The 25,099-nt window shown below is 35.4% G+C and overlaps 2 protein-coding genes and 1 pseudogene across 5 annotated transcripts; 1 reads left to right on the top strand and 2 right to left on the bottom strand.

Annotated features, from left to right (window-relative positions):
• The first annotated feature begins 3,219 nt into the window (after positions 1–3,219).
• On the top strand, positions 3,220–11,863 carry LOC113701746 (histone acetyltransferase of the MYST family 1-like; annotated as a pseudogene).
• A 491-nt stretch (positions 11,864–12,354) lies between these two features.
• Positions 12,355–16,240, bottom strand: LOC113701555 (uncharacterized). 4 transcript variants are annotated; one of them, XM_072058624.1, is made up of 7 exons: positions 16,112–16,240; positions 14,503–14,696; positions 14,121–14,210; positions 13,853–14,025; positions 13,476–13,622; positions 12,862–13,032; positions 12,355–12,769 (listed from the first exon to the last, which is right to left on the bottom strand). In XM_072058624.1, exons 2-7 carry the CDS (start codon positions 14,519–14,521, stop codon positions 12,575–12,577), a joined length of 795 nt encoding a protein of 264 aa, XP_071914725.1. In that variant the 5' UTR covers positions 14,522–14,696; positions 16,112–16,240; the 3' UTR covers positions 12,355–12,574. The 4 variants fall into 4 exon arrangements, with proteins under 4 accessions (XP_071914725.1, XP_071914726.1, XP_071914724.1 ...); XM_072058625.1 differs by having other exon boundaries at positions 14,503–14,742; positions 16,112–16,230; XM_072058623.1 differs by lacking the exon at positions 16,112–16,240 and adding an exon at positions 15,912–16,077 and having other exon boundaries at positions 14,503–14,742.
• A 3,784-nt stretch (positions 16,241–20,024) lies between these two features.
• LOC140010859 (uncharacterized) lies at positions 20,025–23,180 on the bottom strand. The gene is made up of 6 exons (XM_072058406.1): positions 22,296–23,180; positions 21,942–22,130; positions 21,709–21,836; positions 21,339–21,485; positions 20,611–20,781; positions 20,025–20,523 (listed from the first exon to the last, which is right to left on the bottom strand). The coding sequence occupies exons 1-6, from the start codon at positions 22,411–22,413 to the stop codon at positions 20,326–20,328; spliced, it is 951 nt and encodes a 316-aa protein (XP_071914507.1). The 5' UTR covers positions 22,414–23,180; the 3' UTR covers positions 20,025–20,325.
• Positions 23,181–25,099: the final 1,919 nt, after the last annotated feature.

Raw genomic sequence — 25,099 nt, 5'->3', positions numbered from 1 at the left:
ACGAGGCGAGATCAAGTATGGCAAGCGAGGAAAAGGGCTCTTGAGAGCCGCCCATATCCTTTTCTTGGTTTGGTTTGGTAGTAGTGAACTCCACTTTGAAAGAATTTGGTTTGATTGGCTTTATGCTTACATGAATTTCATTGTTTGAGTAATGGTACCTCATTGAGCGAAAGCTCACTCCTTTACTTTTGTTTTCCTTACAGGGATTTGAACACTTTTTGGAAGACTATGCTCTTTTATTGCCGAGTCGAGCTACCTTAACATTTTGTATAGCTCCTCAATGAATGGAAACCCTAAGTGTATTGTGATCCAACATCTCTTTTGAGTTGTAACCTTGAAATCTTATTTGTACAAACATGGTTGGCAATGTTTATGTGTTATTTTGACTCGTAAATGTTTAATTTCACGGTTTATATGGATGTTGATGTTTGGTTGGATCTCGGACAGATTCGGACTTCAAACGGCGAAAAAAGGGAAAGGTCAAGGGCGAATCCGGCCGGAAATCCGTCCAGATTCAGGCCGGATTCTGACGTGGTCGACACTATTCATGTGCGGCTCCGATTTTCGTTCCTCCGTTTCTCGATTTCTGATTCGTTTAAGCGCGTTTTAATGTTTCGGAACGTTTTAGATTGTGTTTAACTGCCTTGTTAGTTCTGACGAGAGTTGGACAGGCAGTCCGCTAACCTCTTTAGTTCGTTTTAAAGGAAGGTGGGGCTGTCACAAGTACGACGTCCACTATACCGAATGTATGTGAAATTGAATATGGGAGATTTTCATTAACATGTATGGGGAAGAATTTCGTGAATTAGGGTTAGGTTTAGCGTGTTTATAGCTTGGATTATTTATGGCAGTTTATTTATTCTTTTTGTTTTGTTGCTTCATGAAGTTCATCAAGAGATGTTAGTTGTAGTTGTGGTTGAGTTATGTGGAAGGAAATGATGAACTGATAAACAACGTTGAGGAATTTAAAAATATGAATTTTCTCAGCAATTAAGTATTTGTGCCAGAAAAAAATCTTAATGGGGACAAAAATAATACTAAAATTTTTTATCTACTCTTTTTCTAATTTTTTAAGAAAAAAAAATGAATTCACTAACAAGTACAAAATGATATATATATTCCATGAACAACATAAAAAGACAAACTCAAAATTATTAATGTAATAATAATTTTATTTCAAAAACAAACTAAACTATTTACAATTGTTCACGACGATTTTTCATATTTTGATAACGGTTTATAACTTTCTCATTTTTAACTTCACGAAGTATATTTTTCTCAATATAAGTAATTAAACAATCATTCATTCAAGTGTCTCTCATTCTATTTCGTAACCGATTTTTCACTATATTCATAGCTGAAAAAGCCTTTTCTACTATAGTTGTAGCAACAAGCAAAATCAAAGTTAACTTTAAGAGCATATAAACCAATGGATACACAATATCTCTCTTAGTCTCCACCAACCTTTGAACTAGATCATAGATTTTTCTTAAATCGAGAAATTCCTTAACTGATTTTAAGTCATTAATATAAGTATCCAATTCAGTGTCAAGTGCAAGAATATCCAACTTAGAAAACTCACAAGCTTGGTTGTGGAAAAAAAGTGACTCTCGATTGTGGTCCTGTTGGGGGAAAATTCTTGGTCTGTCATTATTCCTCGAGAAGTAGAAATAATTACAATCCCCATCCCACCTAAAATTCGAGGAATTCGTTGAGAGTTAGCATAAATTCGTAGACCGGGTCGACTGGGGCACCAGACTCCAGAGGAGGAAAGGTAAATTGGGGAGTGAGGACAAAGGAAGTAAATGATGATTGGATGAAGTGATAAAAAGAAAGAGAAGTTAGGGTGTGGAAGAAAGAGGGGCTGTCGGTTGTGAAGGGAAAACGAGGACCAGAATAGGAAAGGGAACTTGGGGAGCGGGGATCAAAAGAAATAACTGATATAATTGGTACTTGGTCCTGTTGGGGGAAAATGGGGGACCAGAAGAGGAAAGTGAATGATATAAATTTTGTAACCCATTCTTTCACATTTTTTCTAAAAAAATTCTGGGGACACCTTTAAAATTATATCAAAATTGTAGAAATATTATAGGAATTTTGCCCCCCACCTTAAATCCGCCCCTGTTTGTGTCTGAGTTCAGATTGGGTTTTCGATATGTGAGCTCTTAAGACTCTGTCTTATGTTTTTAATGTAAAAGCTCAGATTTTGTTGGTAAAGCTTCCGACTATAAACAAAATTTTAATTCCTTTGACTCAAGTAGTACTTGCTAGGGAGGGCATAATATCAGAAGGCCATGGTTACACTTTTTGGTCAAAACCCCACTGCATTCTCACTGCCTAATTTATCCTATCATTCAGCTTCACTGGGAACAGAGAATGAAATTTCACACAGTGCTACTTGATATTGTTTGCATTAGGGAATGAAAAACTACATGACTTCATTTTTTGTAGAGCTAAGCTCTTGCAATTAATGCCAGTTTTAAAAGATTACTGTGAAACAATTGCTTAGTGAATAGGACCCTGACCACAATGAAACTCTAGATGCCGTGGAAGACAGGGCATGGACCTCTTCCACGTATTAGTAGAAAGTGGAGTAAAGAACATCAGTTGATTGTTCAACCCCCACGGGTTGCTCGGGCGGTCGTGTAGCTCTCATTAGGGTGAGATGGTCTGGGTTCGATCCCGAACTCAGCAACCCAGGGTAATTTCCTGAGGATTGGTGGGGCCCGCTCTCCTCGGAGTTGGTGGGACTAGTCGGATGTAGGCTCGGATACCCTCCAACTGAAAATATATATATATATATATATATATATATATATATATACTTTCTATCACACTGTGTACCTTGAAATTATCCTTGGTAGGGCCATTCTGTAAACGGACAACATATGTAAGTCTGTAAGAGATTGTAAAAAGTGAATGATGTTACATATTGAGGGATGAGGGGCAGGACCGCTCCTGAACTGTTGACGGTCATGATTTGATCCCAAAAAATTATACAGTTCAAATCATTTTTTGTATCTCGTTTTTAACAATGTGTGTAGGATCCATAAAAATTTATTCTAAAATTACATATTGTACAAATAAAGTTACATCATATGCAAATAGAATTACACGGTATATAAAATATACAAAACTGCTAAAAACGATTGCACCTGCAACCGTTCCTGCCTGTGGTCCCATATTGAGATTAGTTCAGCTTTTGTTTTGAAAGTAGTTATTCCTTTCTCAGTTCTCGATGTTTACTTTACTTTTTTTCTCTACTAAAAACCCATACTATTGTATCAATCTGTTCAAAAATTTCTATAAGTTTTTTGGTTTTTTGCCCTGTATCCTCTTCATCTTTTGGTTTGATGCTTCAAAAAAGAATCTCCCCCTTCAGTGGTTTAGTTTTGGAAATGTTCTCCAGTACTAGAAGAGTGAACATCTCGAGCTACAGGAATTAAATAAGAGTTGAACTCTATTGGTTTGCATTATACTAGTATTATAACTATAAGAGCACAACTTTCCTCTGATCGCCGGTTAAAAATTATTTCCTTTGTTGTCATCTATCTATCTGAAGCTGTATTTTGCTGTAATTCTTGCTTAAAGTACTATGCTTTTAGTTGAATGACATCTAAGAATAGTTTAGACATTTTTTACTTGGACAGAGATATAGGAGGATAAAAATATGGATCCCTTTTTTTCCTTGGCCTCTTCTTTGTCAAAGTTTTGAGCTTTGATGTCATCACGATTTTGATTAAAGAAGCTTGATGACAGGAAAAACTACGGATTTGGGTACCTTTTTAGTTCTCAAACTATTTACTTTGGGATTACTTGATTAAGTGGAAGTATAATTGTTAGGTTATTAGTCTGCCGATACTCTGAGCATCTTTAGATTGATTTTTCTTCTTATTATCCTTCCTCTTCATCCTGACACCCATTCGGAAGGTATTCTTGAATCTTTGGTGCTACAACTGTGATATAGCTTCAGTTCCTACTATTATTACTGGTGGTTGCATATTGCAGCTACACCTGATCAGCCCAAAGCCGTTATACATCCGCCTTTCCGTTTGGCTATGACTAGTTGAAGCTTCTGTTTTGAGAAACTTTATGATAAAGCACTGTCTTTAGTTTTCAGAGTACCTTCCAAAGTAGTCTTGTTTCGTGTAGGGAAAGAGGCTCAATGCGCTTATCACCTTTATTGGAATAATTCTGTGCATGGCTTGAGAAGCATCTAGTTGAGGATTACTAGGAAAAATGGCCTTTGGATTTTTCCTGCCTCGTAACGAAAAAGAAAAGATTGAGCAACATCCCTAATAAGTTGATTTGTATGTGATAATGGTCTTGCCCAAGTTGTCATCTGTCCTTCCCAACACAAGTAGTAGTTTGTGGCAGGTTGTTTGTTACTGCCGTTTCTGATGCCTTGTCCTTCATCCTACATAGGATAGACTGTGGTCATATTTTTTCTTCTTTTGGCTTAGAAGAGTGCCTAGACCTCCGCTATTGATGTTAAAGTTGCCCTTTACTTGTATTTTATCTGTGGAATCAGATTCAGATATTTTTTTGGGAACTCTGTGCTTCAACTTATACTGTGTTTTTTTCTTTTAATTTGTATGGTTTATGGCTTATTCGAGTATGGTTTTGATTCTCATCCTTTTGTCTAATATCATTCACAACTAAAAGATGGGATTCTTAGTTTCTACTCTCTTTTCTTCTTGGACAGTTAATAGGAGGCTTGATGAATGGGTGAAACTGGAGCAACTTGATCTTGATTCAGTTGAGACCGTTGTGGCTGAAAAAGTGGAGGACAAGGTCTGCATTTTCTTTACTTCTTCTTAGTTTCCTTAATTGATATGATAGTTTGGGCTTTCCACTGGCAATTATAACAAATATCTTGTCTTAATATCTTCATCTCTCTGCATTATCTTGTCTAAAAGCTTTTAGAGTTTTTGGGATGCCGTGACCTCACAGGAACAAGGGAAGAACCACGATGTTTAAAACTATTTTATGCCATCTCTTGATTTTTGATGATGTTCTAAATTCATGTTATCAAGTAGAATGTTTTTTCTTTTGTGTTGAAGAACCAAAACAGAATGCTGTTAGTTATCAGTGCTTATGCAAACAACCCCGATTTTCTTAAAAAGGAAAAAGAAAGTGAAAATGAAAAAATGGATATTTGAGTTTGAAGAAATGAATTTTCTCTTTAAATGTTTCTTCTGTTTTCCTTTTCATCCTTTTTGGTTGGTAGGTAAGGGGTTAGGGAGAGGGTTCTTTGTCTTTGTTGCATAAAGCACACAAAGTTTGCACCCAGTTTCCTCCCTGTTTTCACCCATTAACATTATTGGGCCACTACTTTTGCTGGGATTTGATGCTTCTATAATTTTGTATTTCCAAATTGCCATCTACATCCTCTCTGTTTGATTTACTAAGATTTTGGAAAGTCAAGTCCTCTACTCCACTGTGGGGTCACTGCTATAGTGGACTTCAAGCAGAAAATGTGCAGTATTGTTTCCATGTCCAACCTTGGTTACTGTCTGACTTGAGTGAGCAGAACTTTTTTCCTTTTCATCAGTGAATAATTAGCTGCTGTTGGTTTGGTCCATAATGGAGGACCATCTAATTGGGTCAATGTTATTCTAGTGTCATTCTATGGTGAGTGGTTAAGCATGCTACTCATTGCTCAAAATATGTGATGGTTACAGTTCATGATACTCCTATTTGTTTACTTTTTAGTAGTCCATATTTATTCTTGATAATGGACGAATTGTTCTGCATCAGTTTTTTGTATGTCGACAGATTTTAAATTTCTTTGTTGTCCTGCTTCAGGTAACAAGCTTGAAAACGACTCGTCATAAAAAAACGCAAGATTGATGAGACACACGTGGAGGTAGTCATTGGTCATTTGATATTTCTTCTACAACATGCATTATTAATTAACATTGTTGCAAAATCTTTACTTTTTATTGTTGCTTTTGTTGCTATGTTTGGTGGTTATGCAGATGATCAAGAAGACCCTTTTACACAGTTTTTGAACTTGATTATTGTTATAAGTTTCATTTACCTATTGTTAATTTATGTAATCTCTAGTTAGGTAAAACTGCTGTAAAATTCTACCACTCCTGGGGTTAGTTGTCCCTTTGTGCCACATAAAATCCACTATACCTTCAAAGAAATGAATTGAGTCAAAATTTCAGTGAAAGCTATGATGCCCACTTTTAACTTCTTGATGTAATAATTTTATTGGGGAAAATAAGCAAGTTCAGGTGAAATTCTTTTGACTTATTTTCTGTGCTAACAGCTGTTGTTGTTGCCCTATGCTCCATGTACGCCAGGAGCTGCTATCACTATGTCTTCAGGATCAGTATGCTATAACATGAACTTGTGAGGGTTAGAAGTTTTGTCTAAAGCAGATCTTGTATCAAATGATTGGTGTAACATGAGATGTATAATAAGAATCCATTCTCTGGGTACTTTTCAGTGTGTGTGACAGCTGTGTTATGTTTAATTGGCTCCTAATAGCTATTGCAGTGAATTTTATTCTTCTTTTCTTGAAATCATATGGATGCCTGCCATCTGCTCTAGAAAGTGAATTTGTACAAATGTACACTTTTTGAGATTAACTACGTTGCTAAAATCATGATACATGCTCCGTCTCTCACCTCTCACATGCTGTTACACACATCTACAGGTACATAAATGATACAGTGTACCTGCATATAGGCATTCATGGTGCTGGTTGTTGAGAGTTGGCATGCTAATCTACATGCATGTTTAGGCTATTTTCTGGACTATCTTGCTTGAGTTTTATGAAGTAAAATATTATGTTTTAGCATTATACAAAATTACCATTTTGTTGGATTTACTTGTCCTTTTCTTATCATTTTCATTTCTCTGTAAGGATGTTTTGGATTTATTTCTAGGTGGTCAACTAAACAATGCTGCTCTGTGTAGGGGCATGACGAGCTTGACGCTGCCAGCTCGCGTGAACACGAAGGATTCACAAAGGTGAAGAATATTGCCACAATAGAGCTCGGAAGATATGAGATTGAGACATGGTACTTCTCCCCCATTCCCCCAGAATACAATGACTGTGTGAAGCTCTACTTTTGTGAATTTTGCCTCAATTTCATGAAGCGCAAACAACAGCTTCAGAGGCATATGGTGAGCTTGCTTTGAATACTTCTAGTTTGCAAAATTTTCCTTTTATAGCATGTCCCTACTAACAGATGCTCTGCCTCTGGACCAGAGGTCTCTAGCTTTTTTTTTGAATAAAAAAGTCTACTTGTACACTGATTATTTGTACCACTTCTTATAGATGCATTCCCAATGGCTAGCTAACCACCTCTTACATGCTAGTCTTCTGTACTTGCTTATTCTGTCATATTTGGAAGTCCTTTCCTTTTTTCTTTTGGAATTGTTGATACATGACACATCAAAAGGGGCATCAAACGAAGAATGTTGCATGAATTGTGAACTACAGAATTTCCCCCCTATCAGCAATATGTACACACACATGCACACACACATATATAGGTATGTATTTGTGCAGCATAATGATGTATTTAAGATATGCATTAGTTTCTGAGATGTTATAAATAGTTCAAGCTTCTAGAACATATTGCTCTCGGTAGGCCTTCTTCTGTTATTAACCTTAGTATGTTAGAAAATCATTATATCAGGCTTATTAAGGAGATGTTGGTTTCATGGAAATGCCTATTGGATGCATTGATGTTGGTTTCATAGAAACACCTATTGGATGCATTGATACTTTAACTTACAAATTTTCTACATTTTTAAAGAGTTTTATTATTTAAAGATACCCAGAGCACCATATTTACAAAATACTGTAGATGTTAGCTTGATTTTCCCTATACTCAAGCTGAATTTTGCCAATGATGCATGATGGTGGTTTAAGTGTTAGACTGTGATTGTATGGCATTATTCACTGTGGTACTTACAAATAATTTAAGACAATTTATTCATGAATATATGCTTAGAGTTTCTTGAAAAGCAGACTTTTGTGTCTTAGCACAAAAGTAAGTAGTCTTTTAAGTGCAACGGATGCATTCTTTGACCTTTGCAGTGAAGCATGTTTCCATAATCTGTTGTAGGCCTAAATGAGATCATTGTTGTCTCATTCTTGTCATGTTAACTAAAGGTGCCAAGGTTTCATCCTTAGGAACAAAACCAACCAATTGTCTGGCATTTCTAATGGATCTTGTATTTGGAAGCAAGGGTGTTTTTGCATCCACAATTGTCACTTTATACTGAAGGGTTGAATCTTTATGATTGTCTTGTTTTAGTAGCTGTGGTACTAAATATGCATTTCTGTTGTCTTGTATATTAGACACAGTTACGTATAATGTCATCTTATCAAGACCAATTTATATATCATTTCCTCATTAGTTACAGCAGGGGAACCTTTTATGATCATAATTATGTGTGGAGGACCATTTTCTGATTTTTGATATTTTTTGTGTAGAGGAAATGCGATATCAAGCATCCTCCTGGTGATGAGATATATTGATGTGGTACCTTGTCAATGTTTGAGGTATACATTATATCTTTATTCTCCTGTTGTGTTGAAACATGATTTTAGAGCTCATTAGTCACCTAACTTTTCCAATGTATCTGAGAAAGGGATTCAGGAAGTTATATTGAGATATAAGAATGTACTCTTTTGTTTCCTTTTTCTTAATCATGATCTTCAATATACTTTTAGTGATTTTTTGGTGTCGCTTCTCGAAAAATGTTGATTTATAGGCTTTCACGTATATTTATTTTTTGCAGTTAAGGTTTAAGTTGGGAACATTTGAAACAGGTTGATGGGAAGAAGAACAAAGTTTATGGACAGAACCTATGCTACCTTGCTAAACTATTTCTTGATCACAAGACCCTTTAGTATGATGTGGACTTGTTTCTGTTCTATGTGCTGTGTGAATGTGATGATCGTGGTTGCCACATGGTTGGCTATTTTTCGAAGGTAATTCTTTATCTTCAGGTGCTGCGTTTTCTGCCTCGCACCCACACACACACACACCCCCCCCCCCTTCTCTTCTACCCATTGCGCTACAGCTCCCCCCCTCCCGGCAAAGCAAAACCCCTTTTTCTCCTTTTGCTCTTTTGGTGGTATTCACATGATTCACTTTTACCCTTTTTTCGTTGTTGCACTGCTCTAGTTAGTGTGATTCTGATGGTTGGAAATGTCACTGGCTTTAGTTGCGAATATGGTGCTGTTAGTAGCAAAATTTATGTTTGCAATCTCAATTTAATACTGACTGGTGACCACCAATGGATGCTAATTCCTTGTGAATTGAGTTGTATCTCAATTTATCCGCATGGCGAGTGCTACCAAATCGGTAAACTTGTATTGAGAATGAAGTAGTATCTTTGGATTATGTACTAATCTTTGACTTTCATAACTTTTTGGCATATGATCTTGTGCTTTTTGTTTGTATGTGGCAAAAACATCTTAAATATCATTTACTAGTATTTATTGAAAGCTGAAAGATGCTATCTGCTCTGAATGTAAGATTTGTTGTAGAAACTCTGAATAAAAGGGGCAACATAAATGGGTAGTGTATTCTTGGGTGTCTTCCAATGATTGTGATTATCTTCTTGAGGTGTTTGACTGGCAACTGCACATGTATATCGTGCCATAAAGTTGTTTTGTAGATTGGAAGGGGACAAATGAGCTTTCTGATAAGTGTATAGGAGGATTTATTGAGCCTATATGTACATGTTGTCCTCTTATTTTACCATCTTTTTTTCTCTTTTGTTGATGTTTACTCCTCTTCTCTCTTATGTTCCTTTTACAATTTTCGTTTGCATCAACTGTACCATCAATCTGAGCTTGAATCGTCAAGAAAATAGATTTACATGTTTCATGAAAGCTAATACTTATTGAAGCATGTAAAAAATAAAATAAAATGTTCCTTGCTCTCGTTTGCCTGATGATTCAGGAAAAGCATTCTGAGGAGTCCTACAATTTGGCATGCATTCTGACTCTTCCTCCTTATCAGAGGAAAGGCTATGGGAAATTTTTAATTGCTTTTTGTAAGTCTCTTCATACGTTGCTTTCATGTATTTTATTTAAGGGAAAGTACATTCCAAGAGGACAAGAATTTAAGTAATTATTTTTTGAAGCTCATGCAGTATACGTCGGCAATTTTCCTCTTTCTTGTTTGTTTGTATTTGTTTCTCAGCATTGATATTATCTTTTCTCGTTCCAATTTTCTGAGACTGGCATTTGCCCCTCATATGGAAATTACATTTACTGTTTCCTGATCCTCTCAGTTGCTGTAAGATCAATACTATAGCTAGAACAAAATAATCTGTTTAGAAGTGCGGATAATTGCCTATTACGATATGCACGGTGGTATGATGTTTTCTGCAATTTATCTCCTAGTTTGACGATGTTGGTTTTCTTCTTGATGCAATAGTAAATTTTAAATTCCTCATCAAGGAATGTCAATTGTGGATTTTACAAAAGATAAATGAAGCTTTACGAGTACAATACTGTTCATTGCTATGCATTTATAGGTCATGTTAATTTGAGGCACTCTCTTCTCTTAGTTATTGCTCCCCAATCCCCATCCTAGATGTCTTAGCTTCTGGTTTTCATGATTAACTTTCATAAGCAAGCTATTTTAATCTCTCTCCACTTGTGGCGCAGCATATGAACTTTCAAAAAATGAAGGCAAGGTTGGTACACCAGAAAGACCTCTTTCTGACCTTGGACTTTTGAGCTATGGGGATACTGGACTCGTGTTCTGTTAGACATATTGAAGAAGCACAAGGGCAACATCTCTATCAAGGTCTGACTTCTGAATACTGGATCTGTTGGACTTGTCTATTTATGACTGGAAGCGAGAAGTTAATGCCAAATTAGCATTCTTTACAAGAATTTATAATGAAGAGGGAGAGTGAGAGGGAGAGGGACAGCTGCCTTTAGTGATAGATTTGGGATATTGAATTCCAGAGTCATCTAATGATACTTTTTGACATTTCTAACTGGCATGCGCTTTAGAGGAAATAAATAAATAAAGGCACCACCAGAAATGCATAATGGCTAATTTGGGACTTGAAATATCCTAGTGCTTTATGTCAATTGTGTTGTTAACGTTTTCTTTGAGATCTAGGTTCTTTCATGGCTATAGGAATTCCACAATATGCCAAGACCTTGTGAAGTGATGGATAACTTGGTCTTCATTGTTTAGCTGAATAAATATCTTAAAAAACTTTTCTGTCTTCGTCTTTAAAGAAAAGGTTCCAAGTTGTTTGGCAGAGGATGGTTAAATTTAATGAGATTAGATGGTTTAAGTCAGAAAAGTGTCATGAGCTTGTATCGGATCATGGTGTATGCTTCCGAAATTTTGCTCCTCTGCAGCAATTGAAATGTTTCTTTAGTAACATGACGTCTTTGCTTCCTATTTCTTACAACCTCGCAGGAGCTCAGTGACGTGACAGCCATCAAGGCTGAGGATGTCTTGACTACACTTCAAAACATTAGAGTTGATCCGATACAGAAAAGGGCAGCATGTCATCTGTAAGCAGCTGGTCGGGGCGGTCTAGATGTTGATGTTAGTAAATTGATATGGACTCCGTATAAAGAGCAGAACTAAGTACTTTGGTTATCAAAGTTTTCTGTGGCTTGTTAACCCTTGTGTACATGTGTAGGATAGTTAAAGTTGGAAAGCCAGGTGACTTTCTCTGCTAAATACTTCCGGCGAAGGATTTTAGTGGCCTGGGTGGATAGATATGTTGACACATTGCTATTAACTGGTTGTAACATAGGAACATGTAAAATGTAGCATCTACTTTTACTGCCAAGAAACTAGAGCCTGCCTTTATTATGAAATCTGTTCGATCAGAGTCTAAATTGCCTTGCTATGTTCACGAGCAACGTGAATTGCTGGGAAGTAGAAAGTTCAATGCACAGGGGTGTGCGAGTAGTAATGAGCAGTTCGATTGAGTACATAATTTGGTTTCTAGAATGCAGGATTTTTTTTTTTTTTGGAGAAAAAATTTATACTGCGTGGTCACTTTTTTGAAATATAGAGTATATGTTTCCCTTGAAAGCTCTAACTCAAACTCAATATGTTTACTCTCTGGTTTGATTATTCTTTCGTTTTCGAGTGTCCTAACTTGAATCTTCTACCTTATCATCGGCTTATCCCATTGAAGGGGCAAAAGTATATAAAACCACAAGATCCTAATTTCCTTTGTTGGTTTCACAAAGTACACAGACTCGATGAAAAACTTTTCAAAACTGAAAAAATGCAAAAACTTGTCAAAACTTAAAAAATGCAAATCCCTTTGCTATTCGTTTTTTTTTTTTCTTTTCTTTTTCTAATTATCAAAAGTCAAAACTTTAAATGCCAGCATAAGCTTCATCTTTGAAATCCCACAGATACAACTACGCGGTCGAGATTCTCAAGACTCGTACGGATGGCCACAATTTGGACGCTAAAACGTCACTACAATAAAAGTCGAAAAGCTTGAAAAATATAACATCCTACAGCATCAAATTTACAAAATAACAGCCAGCATATCCAAATTCCAACTTGATGAACTTCACAACCATCGTAAGCTAAAACCGCTTGAAAAATGCCCGGTGCAATCTCAGGTCACCAGTCCAATCTGGAAACTCCGGGGGTATGATTGCTAATGATCTGCACATGGGGCAAGTGTTCTTTTCTCGCAGCCACTTCTTTATGCAATCTGCATGAAAATGATGCTCGCAATAGTATAGACCTGCAATGCTGTCGTTCGTCTGATACTTCTCCTGCTCAGTACTCAACAGTAAAGGTCACAATTTGGAAGCACAAATAAAGCAGAAACCTGCAACATGGACCGAAAAAACTACCGACTATTTACCGCGCATATACAGCAATTCTCCTGCTTGTCAGTAGAACCTGGGGATCCTTCCGAAAGCGAGCCATTAGCTGACGGAGCATAAACTGTAGTTCTTAGACGCCTTGAAATCAGATCTTCCGAGATCCCAGCTTCTTCCTTACGAATGAGTCTCTTAAAGCGCAAGCGGACCCCCTATAAAAATGCATTTTTATCGAAATCCTTTGTTCGTTTTTAGATGCAAATTATTCTTACAAGAACTCAAAACAAACAGTCTAAATGCATATGCATTTAAACATACGATCAGCAGGACAAAAATAGTGTAAGTTTCTGAAGCCAATGTTTCTGGGGAAAAATTAATAAAGGCAGAACAATCCTCTCTAACAAAGAAGGTTCCCCATGAATCCTCCCATACCTTCCCAATCAAACTGCAACAAGAGATGGATTGCTTTATAAGCCATTTCTACCTTTAGCTTCATGCAATATGTGCTTTTTGTGTGCGTGTGTGTGTGTGTGAATTTCCATAAGAATCGTTTCCGTATTTGCATGCGTGTTTGACTTTCCTTTCATCAAAAGTGTAAGAAAAAAATATGTAGAGTATGACCCATCGATCTAATAGCCAGCTGGTGGATCATTACCTCATTTGTTAATCTTTCAACCTTCCAACCATACTCAGCATTTCTGGACAAATCTTCTATGGAAAAGCAAGTTACCAAATGCGAAATTGTCATATAAGGAGATTGGAACGTACGATAGGTTTTCGTTTCGGGGATTCGAGCTCTCAACTGCAGAAACCTCATATAAAAACTGCATCAATAATCAGAAAGAACTAGAAGGAAATTAAAAAGGAAGCTGACAGGCTAGCAGAGGTCAAGGATATTATCATCGTGGCCTGATATGGCCTCTCAACAAGTCATCTAGATCTGTATCTCGATTTCCTTTTCAGTAACACAAATACAATAGAAACAAGAGCAAAAAAAGAGAATTTGAAGATTGGGAGGTACAAGAACGTTACTTTCTCATATCTCTTCACCACCGCCCCCCAATAAAGAGCACTACTTTCATCATAAGGTCTGTATCCGTAGACTTCTTCATAAGTTGTGTGATTAGAGGAACCCGCCTCACCATTTGCAGCATGTGTACTGATGCCCCCATTTTCCAAGCACTGCCCCTCATTGATAGTGTTAACTGAGCCCAAATATAATTTATTGTAAGAACAAATACTGTCTAAAAGTAAGAGGATAAAAAATGAAGCGCACAATTGAGCTTCAATAACAGCCGACCTGCAGATTCCTGGTCTTGAAGATTAACACTGCACTGCAGACTGGGATTTGACCGGTGATCACTGTCAGTAATCTCACTTGCCACTCTTCCTGTATAAACTTTTGGATTAGTAAGCGCACCAACCTTAAAGTAACCATCATCATCAAGGACAAGAACATCTGAGGATCAATTTTGACCCCAAAACAAGTTTGAGATTGTATTGTGGGAGTGGGAGTCTAGACCACGAGATATAAACCTTGAGCTAGAGGGCACACCTACACAACTTTAAGCTCAGAATTCCAGCTTGGCTGGTCAAAGATTTACAAGCTCTTTAATAAAAGCATCATACGATTAACAACATTGAAAAGGGATAGAAGAACTTTTCTTCTGGAAAAAACCCACCTCCCTCAATTTTCTCCATGGATTGTTCAGAAACTTGAATGTTAGAAGTATTTAGTAGGTCTTCACAACAATCGATGCGTCTCGTTACTCTTCTGTGAGGTGATCCAGTTACAACCAAGATCTCATCAGTGTCCTTATCTGATCAGTGTCATTATCTAATTTACTTCTCTCTGAAGATGTAGGATCTACTCCAACTGCAAGTGGCGACACCATATCACTACAATCACTTGTTCACTTAATCTGGTTTACCATCAAGTTTAAAAGGAAGAAAATTATGGAATCACTATAGACAGAAGTGCAAGAAAAAGGTTGAAAAATAAACATCAACATAGGAGCAAAACTTAAAAGTATAAACTGGTCAACAGACCTATTGACAATGAAAAATGCGTATTTTAAGGTATATTATACGAGCATGCATGCTCCACTTTTTTGGCCTACTGATTGCTGTAGAAATGTTAACCACGAAGACCAAAACGAATAGATCAGGTTTCATCAATATTTTGTGCTAAAATGCTTTTATTTTGATGATCCAGAACATCAGATTACATCCCCTTGAACTTGTTAACATATTCCAATAACTGCGTTGTGATACTAATTAATTATATAACAACGCTGCTGTAGGAATTGATCCCTTCTCATTATCTTAGAACCTTTTGATATGCAGTGACGGAGCCAGGATTTTTTTTTTGGAGGGGCCAAAATTGAAATTCCATTCAAAGATGACTAATTCATATATATATATATATATATATATCAACTCTCATAATATAAACTAAAATTGAAAAAATTTAGGGGGGGCTAATTTTATTTTACACACATATTTACATATTATGAATTAAAATTCTCAAAACTTAGGGGGGGCCATGGCCCCCCCTCTGCCCCCTTGGCTCCGTCATTGTTGATATGCAAACATGACCAAAGTACTTGAAAGTTTGTAGCACACGTAAAAAAACAAATGATAGTCTATCCTTTTCTGCAGCAATTAGAAAAGTTATAGATATTCAAGAAACAAAGAACAAGGCGGTAAATGATGGTTTGGATAAACACCCAAAGAACGAATAAAAGACCCAACAAACTTAAGTAGAACAACAACAACACAGAGGGTTGGTAGGCAAAACAAATTCTTAAGTAGAACAAACGTTACTCGCCATATTGCACAAGTAAAATCCCTTTTCGACTCAACTAACAAACTGACCAGAAAATTTAGTTCTAACATGAAAATACATAATTTTACAGCACTTATTCATTATTTGGCTTGATATTGCCAACAATTTCATATCTAGACTGTCTCTGTTAACTAGGAGTGTTGTTTACTAGATATATTTGAAGAAACAAAAATAAGAGTTCAAGATAGCTTTTATGCCAAAACTTAATAGAAGTAGTAGATAATAAAATCTAAAAATACTAACCTTCTACCGTTACTGCGGAAGAAATTACTGATAAATTTTTCTTCCACGAGGGAGGAGACAATTAGCCGCACGATGCGTATATAGGAATTGCATTGAATCAGAATGGGTTTAGGGTTTGTTTGAAGAAACAAAAGAGTTCAAGATAGCTTTTATGCCAAACTTAATAGTAGTAGTAGATAGCAAAAGCTAAAAATACTAACCTTCTAACGTTACCGCTGAAGAAGTCACCGGTAAATTTGACGTTATTTCGTTCTCCCACGGCGAAGGAGACAATTAGTCGTACGATGCGTATATAGGAATTGCATTGAATCCGAACGGGTTAAGGTTTGTTTGGATATACAGTGACCAACTTACGATAAAATTTCCATGGATTAACAATTTTGAAACTATACAAATTCTATTGATTTAAGGAGTTATTAATTAATCAATAATTTATTAATTTATCGAGTGTACTTATAATTCAAAAAACACTCATTTAATCAATTAAAGTTTTATCTTATTTTATAAAACTATAAATTGCTAATAGAGGCAAAAAAACCTATAGAATATAAGCCATCCACTACTTGATTTGCTAGTGTAATTTAATTCTATTATAAATCAGATTAATAAAATTATATATATAAATGACAAGGAAGTCTTCTTACAATAAAAAAATACAAAGTCTTCCTACACATCTCATTATTAAATCAAATTAATAATATTATATATATAAATGACAAGAAAGTCTTCTTATAATAAATAAACACAAAATCTTCTTACACATCTCATTGTTAAATTAATAGCAAGGGTGTTCATAAATAACCAATCAAATGCTTAAAGCATTATGTGACTATAGTGGAAAGCATCCAAAATATGATATGTAATTTTATTGAATTATTAATGTATGATATGAATGGAACCATAGGGTTGTGTAAGATTTTCAAAAAAAAATTATTATCTCATTATTTTATGAAAATTATTAATTTAGTTCGTTAGTCCAAGTTGGGATCGAAAAAATTATTATTTAATAGATATTATTAATTTATTAAATATTAATTTATAGATGTTTTACTATATCATGTATGGCAACTCTTATTCTTGGTTATTTGCCTTGAGCTGGCAATTATGCTTTACACCATGAACTAATGCCTCTAGTTGTTTGCTCGATTTAAAAGCTTTGATTTTTTAATTACTTTCTAATGTTGACGTTGTGTTTATCAATAATTATACAATATACATAATCAAATAATGAATATATACTTTTCATTTATGAAAACATTTATTCAAAAAATAAAGAATTATTCAATCTTAACGAGCAGAATCTTTGCAAGTTTGAACTGATTCAGGATTTCAATCAAAACGAAATCTAATCTCTTTGCCAAAAATTAAACTCAAATCGAAACCTTTTTCTCAATTCCTATATAGCTCTACAAGATACTCCTTTCTCTACCGCATTTAGTAAACTTACTACTTTTACTCCTCTCTCCGCTTTTTCTTTTAGAAGGAACATTCCCAGTACGGAAAAGAGCATTTAAAACTAAAAGTACGTAGTTTACTTTTTCAACCAATAGAGTTGGTAGACTAAGATAAAATTGTTCCAGTGTTAATCGTCTTTCGTGCTGTTAAATTTTTCGTTTCTGAAATACAGCAGAGGACTCGTTATATAAAGAAATGATATATTTAGACTCTCAATTTTTTTAAAAAAAAAAAAAAAAAAAGACTCTCAATACTCGGGTGCCTAAACACTTCCCCACTCCCCAGTAACTACTGTAAACTTTTAGGGTCACCTCCCTTGTGGTTTGGCCAAATTACCATTACATCCCCTCAAATTTTAAATATTACAATTACCCCCTTTGATTTGATAGTCCAATAACAATCATCCCCTCACCATTAAAAAACCAACGTGTAGTGACTGAGAAAGGCTATAGATTAATTTTGTATTTACCAAAATAACCCTAGCTCTTAGCTTTTTTTTCAAAAAAAGAAAAAATGGAAAAAAGAAGTCAAAATAGAAAAAGCATTTGTCAATTACAAACCATTGCCCTGCACATATTGGTTACTCATTTCTGTGAGGCTAAACCCAATGAAGCATCTAATGATGACCAAATGTTAACCAATCAGTTTGTTTAACTATTTGAAGGCTCCTTGGCAGTGGTCTGCGATGGGAAGATTTTGAGCGAAAAATCAAATGGGTTGAGAGACTCCCATCGATCCTTACTTTCCAATCTTTCTTTCGAAACCCAAAGAGCTTACGTCAATTTTTACAAACCTAAACCCCGAGGGAACCCCAAAAGCCAGTATCCTTTGAGGTCCCACAGGAGACTTATAACTACCAATCCAAACCCTCCCAACCCCGATGTGGGATACATCTAAGGGAATGTACTTTCCAATCTTTGATGCCGTCATTTCTGATTACTTTGATGTACATGCTGAGAATTTCTCATTTTACGTCAAAGTCCGAACTCTAGTTTTGGTCATTTTATGATATTAATCACAATGGAATGGCCATGGGGATTCAAAATGAAATGGGTTTTGATGTTTTGGGTAATTGGATCTTGATTAGAGAATCCATTGATGTTTTTGCTTTTCTTTTTTCCTAATTCTTTAGCTGATTTGTGTCATATTTTCCATAAGGATTACTCTCTTGTATATGGATGATGATCTTGGGTGGTAAAGGAAAAAAAGATCTGCCATTGATTTGGGATTTTTTGATAGCTTTTCAATTACTTTTTGTCAAATATAAGGCTAAAGTTTTACTCTAATTAAAAATTTTGAACCCATTGAGCAAATTTAACTAAATTCCACCAATGGAAGATGGTTGCTAGAGATGGCAGCAGTGGTGGAGAATGGCGGATCTGGTTGGACTGCTGCAACTGTTGCTTCCATTTGGGTCCTAATCATTATGGATGGTAGTCTAAAGTTTTAAAATTAGTTAGAAGGGGGTGAAAATAAATATAAAAAATAAAAATGAATTTCTTAAAAATATAAAATGGCATTGAGGTATTTCAAATTTACAACATTTGTGGGCAAGTGGTCTTTTCACTGATTCCGTCCAAGATAATTTGACAGAAGTTACTTACAGGGAGTGTTGGTTATTTAGCCAAACCTCAGGGTTTATTTGGCGGTTTGGTCAAAACTCAAGGGAGGTAAATGTAATTAACCCAAACTTTTATTATTATTCTTAGAGATAATTGAAGAAATCTCCCTGAGGTTTCTAATAGTTGCACTCACCTCCCCTAAGATTTTGAAAATAGCATTGACTTCCGCTAAAATTAATGTTTTAATAGCAGATTTAGCCCATGTTACAAAAAGTACCATTCAAAAAGTCTTTTGAGAAGTGAGATAATAATTTTATTTCAGTTGTATCCTTTTTGCCTCTTATGAGATTGTATTAGTAAAAGAATGAAATACATTAATAGTTAGAAACAATTAGTGAAACTCATGGGGATACAAGTGCAAAGAGAATAATTGCAACAGTAACAATTGGAAGAAACAACGAAAATTTGAGAGTCTAAAGCATATAAATTATACAACCAACTCCAAAAAAACTTTCCTTCACTAGTGTGCATAGAAGCTTCTCAAAAGTCAACAAAAGTATTTTTTTCTATGATTAGTTTGCTAGCTAAAAGTGAAGTAGTGGTGCCAAAATAATGGCTTCATCAAGCCATCAAGCCACTAGGAGAATCATGGAATTCACCAAAATGGCAAAGTTAGAACAACCAAATACCACAATCAACACACTACTCATCATCAATCTGATAATTACTTTGATGACTATTATTGTTGTACCTTTATTCTGCTTTCTCTCTCACCCGAATTTATTCTTGTTTCTTTCTCCTGTATTTTTCTTGTTTTTGCTTCTCTTCTATGCAAATAATATAGTAATTGGATTGTTCTCTCAAATGATCTCAATCACAAAATGGCATCATATTGGAGCATCAATTTGTGCCATTTTGTGGCACCATTTTATAAGTGCACTTGCAATGCCTAATCAGGAAAGAAATAATCGCTAATCTTGTTTAATTAGTTACCATGAATTTATTTATTGTCCTAACTTTTTTGGCCCAAATTTGTTCACAGACAACCTTAAACTCTTAGGATATAGAAGTAAGTTCATCTTATCTTTCTGTGCTATTTTTAAAAATTTTTAAAACCTTAGGTTAGGTGAGTGCAACTGTCAAAAACCTCGGAGATGGTTTCTACAATTATCCCTTGTTCTTATTATCATCATCATCATATTTTAACAAACGATAGTAGTCTATTTCTAGTCGGAGAACCTCAACTGAGCTTGTGTAGGAGCGTGCAGGGAGAGAACAGTCAAGTATATCATAAGATCAAGCAACTTAAATTTTGGAAGACAAAACATCCCGTCTGCAACCATACTAATATGAAAACAGCCCACCTTCCAAGCTGATCAACTTGACGACACTAGAAGTTAACACCGCTTGAAATAGCCACGGTGCATCCTTGGGTCATCACCCTTCCAATCGAAAAAATGATCGGGTATGATAGCTAATGATCTGCACATCGGGCAAGTATTCGTTTCTAGCAGCCGATCCTTAATACAATCTGCATGGAAGTCGTGCTCGCAATAGTAAAGATCAGCAATGCTGTCATTCATCTTATACTTTTCCTGCTCAATAGCGGACATAATCATTCAAAGGTAAGCACGAAAACTCAGGGAAAAGATGCAACGTGTAACAAAAGACGTGCTATTTACCATGCATATGCCGCACTTCTCCTGCTTGTCACTTGAACTTGTGGATCCTTTTGTGCCCAAGCCATTCGCTGATGGAGTATAAACTCTAGTCTTTAAACGACTAGAAATGGTATCTTCTGGAATCCCAGCTTCCTCTTTACGAATAAGTCCCTCTATGTGGGAACGGACCTCCTACAAAGTGAATTCGCATGAACTTACCATGTGCACTGCAGTTGTGTTTGGATTGAGGGATTTGGCAAAAAATTTGAAATATTCTCAAATCTTTCTAGTTGTCTAGATTATTTATGAGGCATAAGAAAATTTCACAAGATCCATGTTCTATTCTTTCTAACTGTAGTTAATTCTTGTAAAAACCTCCAAATGGGCATATCGTTAGACAGACTTTAATCTGCTTCTAACATATTTAAAAAAAAAAAAAAAAAAAAAAAAACGAGAATATAACATTTCTGAAACCTATCATTCTAGACAAAGCCCAACGCTTTCCTGCTAAGTATGTTTCCCATGAATCCTTCAATATCTTCCAAATCAAACTGAAGCTCTAAAAAAGATAAATTTGCTTGGTTTATTATTTTTTTTGTGTAATTTTAGTTTCTATGATAACTGAAGCACTTTGCTATGTGCAAAGGCACTGAGACAGCACTCAAAGCTTTGCTTTCTTCAAAAAATAAAGAAAACAGAAAAAGCCATATTCGTTGCATCAAGTCCAAAGGCCAAATATGGATCATTACCTCCTCGGTTAAGTTTCCAAGACTCCAACCATTGTAAGCAATCGTGGTCAGATCTTCTATTGACAAGCAGGCCACCAAGTGCGACATTGTCATATCAGGAACTGCAACAGGGATGTAGTATTCCCTTGCCTTAACTTCATCTACATACTGCATATAATCTCATTGAAAACAGCATCAACAAACAGAAGGATCTAAAGAAAATCATAAACAGAAATAATACTCTAATTGGAGGTCAAGAATATCATCGAGGTGGGTCCTAATGATATTTAATTTAGACAAGTCACCTTCCTTATTAACATGATACAACACAGAACAAGAGCTACATAAAGCTAATAAGAGAATTCCAAAACGGATAGGGACAGGAGGATACTTTTTTTATTCTCTCGAGAGGGTCAGCTTCTTCAGAAGATGTATGACTGGATGAGTCCGCATCATGATTTCCTGCGTCTGCACTCGAGTCCCCATTTACCAAGCTTTCTCCCTCGTTGACAGTATTAACTTGAGTCCACAGATACTTTGAAATCAGACTAAATAACGTCTAGATTTTAAACATCAAAACATGCAACTGATAAGTGATAACACAGCACATGACCGACAGCTTACCTGCTACTTGGTCGTTTGATACTGTTCCCGTATAAACTTCTGGATTAGGCAATGCAGCATCCTCAGAGTCATTGTCATAATTGAGGACAGAAACACTAGAGGATCCATGATGACCCGCAAACGACTCTGAGATGTTGTTGTAGGAGTCCAAGCCACCAGAGATAGAGGTTGAGTCAGAAGGAAGATTACCTGCAAGATAAGTTTCATCGTCACACATCTTAACAACTTAATACAAGATACATAATTCAGCTTGGCCTGTGAAAAACTTATTAGCTCCTTGATGGAACTGTTTCAATGTCACATGAAAAAGCAACAAAGATGTCATAAAAGAACTTATCTTCTGGAAGAACCCACCTATATCAAGATCCTCTGTAGATTGTTCAGAACTCTGAACCACAGAATTATCTAGCGGGTTGCCACCACCACCAAGGCGTCTCCTCACTCTTCTCTCAGGTACTTCCGATGTAATCATGATCTCAGCAATGTCGTTATATACTTCACCACTCGCCGAAGATGGAGATGTAAGACCTTCTCCAATTGGCAACGTCGAATTGCCAAAAAAAAAAAAAAAAATCGGTTTGTTTGGATAGAAAATTATTTGGAAATTGTGTTAGGATTAAAAAAAATGGTTTAAAAGATTAAAAAAAAAAAAAAAAGAGAGAGAAAAGGTGTTTAAGAATCGTCGTTATGATTCAACTAAAATTTTTTTCTATTCAAACAAACAAAAGCCGTTACTTCTTAGCGCGGAGGAATAATACTTCAGTAAAACAAGGAGATGGAGAGACCAAGCTTCTACGTTTTCCGCCTGAAGATTTTGCATGTTAATAGTATTTGTTAAAATTGATGTTAGATTTTGACATGCGACGAGGAAGAAGACGATTTGCCGGTCGAATCACAATGGGAAGGTTTTATAGGTAGGTATTCGGCACCTATTTTATGTTTTTGCCCTTTAGGGAAAATAAGTTTTGGGCCAATTGGGCTTGCTTGTGACAAATTTCATGCTAGTCCACCCAGTTTGTCCTAAGATGTTGAATGACATGACGCCTCGCGGTCCATGAGTAGGGTATGATGAACAGAGAATGGGCGTATTTTAGCATAAGCTCAACTCCTTTGACCAGAAAAATAATGTGTGCATATTATTATTTATTTTATTCTCATTGCTCCACATCTATAAACAGTTAATCCTTCCTATTTAAGTGTTTAAGCAAGAACGATTTCTATCAAGGAATCCCTTAGAAAACCTAGTTCTCATCACATAGACTTAAAGGCCCATAATTCCATTATTTGTACTATGTACAGAATACATAATTTACCTTTACATTATAATGAAGAAAATGACTATCAAAAAGAAATAAAAATATGAACATATATTTCAACGATATAGTATGCCACAAATTATAACTCCACAAATAAAAAATGTTTATGATACAAGTCAAATAATATTTGTTAAAAAAAACAAGAGAGTATCTAAACATACACATTTTGACGAGTTAAAACCACTTTTCTTATTTAGTTCTACATCTACTGTATAACAACACTGACGTTTCCAGTCTAATTCCAGATAATCGTGTTTCCAGTCTACACAACCATCTAATACATCCCGAATCCTCAATATTATGGAAATAGATCCTCTTTTTTTTTTGTTTTCCTTTTTTGTAAGTATTACTGAATTGACATTGCTAAATGATAGGTTGTCAAAGCATATTCGTTGTCAAACTAAATAAAAATGAAAAGAATGGTAGTGATACAGAATATAAACAAGAAAATAAAAATGATGGCTAACAAAGAAACATAGATTGAGGAAGATTACACTATTATACTAATTGTGCAAAAAAAAAAAATTGGGATACAAGAACTATAATCAAATTTGCCTAAAGACATAGAATGTGGTCTCTAATGTTGCTTTTGGTTGCTCCATATTGGTATTTTTGGGGGGTTATAGTATTTTAGCATCAACAAACTTGCATCCATTTTGATTGAATTTGAATAATGACATTGGTCAATTTAGATGCAAAATTTAGGCAAAAAAAATTGAGGAAAAAGATTAGGTTGAATGCAAATTTTAATTGTCATAATTGATTTGCACAGGAAGCTTTAAGGCTGCAAAGTTGGGCTTTCGAAATTATGAGATACGAGGATTAAGTTAAGGTGGCTTATTGACTTCGTTAGGGTGGTAGTTATGCGAATTGCAATAGTTGCAATGTGGAAGAAATTCATGAGCGAGTTTTCCCCCCTTCTAACTAACAAAGGGGTATTTTAGGATTTTTAGAACAAATTTAGCATAGTGGATTTATATTGTTACTGAAATACTATAGTAGAGAAGGTAAGTGTAATCTTTTAAATTAGAGAGGACCTACCTGTAATAGTCAAAAACCTCCCCTGACGTTTCTGAAATTAACCCTAAAATTAAAAGTTATAAACAGCTGGTAGTTTCTATACAAGATAAAATAACAACAACCTACCAGTTTTTTATGGCTTTCCTCTATTTTTGCAAATAGGGTTTCCTCTATTATATATTTTTTTGATAGATACAAAATTAAATTAAATTAAATTAAATGGACTGGGCTAATTTAATGCGTTTGGATAGATACTCAAATCCAAGTCACCTATAATCCATGAATAACTGGATGTCGACCATTTATGTCAACCTTTTTGCCAGCAAATGACTGGATTTAGTGGTTAGAAATTTTTTTAGAACTACAACAAGAAAAGGAGTGGAGAGGACATAAATGAAGTAAGAACAGGTTTTACCTGTTTTTTGTTGAATGCAAAATTGGTTCTAACGGGACATGCTTCCAATGTGCTGCTTTCCGTCCAAATTGAGTATTATTCTGTCAATTGTCCCTAATTGACCAAAATTCAGGAACTTTGAGAATGAAATGTATTTTTGATGAAACTTTGAGGACCAAATTGGTCATCAACCCAACCTTTAAGGATGAAAAGTGCATTTTTTCTGAAAATCAAATGCCAAAAGCAAAGATTAGCCAACCAATACAAATGTTATTTGTTCAAATGGCTGCAGAAAACTGTCCTAACATCATGAAAATGCCTGTATAGTTCTTATTCTATGTGTTACATGGGACTCCGCCCTTGGCAATTCAACTAGTTATAATCCGGCTCGAGATTATTTGCAAAATTATACATACTTTAATGACTAT

This window comes from Coffea arabica, chromosome 7e (assembly GCF_036785885.1).
Source record: "Coffea arabica cultivar ET-39 chromosome 7e, Coffea Arabica ET-39 HiFi, whole genome shotgun sequence".
Lineage (NCBI taxonomy): Eukaryota > Viridiplantae > Streptophyta > Magnoliopsida > Gentianales > Rubiaceae > Coffea > Coffea arabica.
The sequence above is the reverse complement of the archived record's forward strand: the minus strand, read 5'-3'. Positions and strand labels throughout refer to the sequence as shown.

Bases quoted from the DNA above. Each gene is read 5' to 3' on its own strand.
- LOC140010859 (XM_072058406.1), bottom strand. From the start codon at position 22,413: ATGATTACATCGGAAGTACCTGAGAGAAGAGTGAGGAGACGCCTTGGT. The intron at 22,131-22,295 runs GTGGGTTCTTCC...CTTATCTTGCAG, and splicing joins TACAGAGGATCTTGATATAG to GTAATCTTCCTTCTGACTCA. The intron at 21,837-21,941 runs GTAAGCTGTCGG...TGTGGACTCAAG, and splicing joins ATCAAACGACCAAGTAGCAG to TTAATACTGTCAACGAGGGA.
- LOC113701555 (XM_072058624.1), bottom strand. The intron at 13,623-13,852 runs GTAACGTTCTTG...AGGTTTCTGCAG, and splicing joins TGGTGAAGAGATATGAGAAA to TTGAGAGCTCGAATCCCCGA. The intron at 13,033-13,475 runs GTAATGATCCAC...GCATTTTTATAG, and splicing joins TTGAAAGATTAACAAATGAG to GGGGTCCGCTTGCGCTTTAA.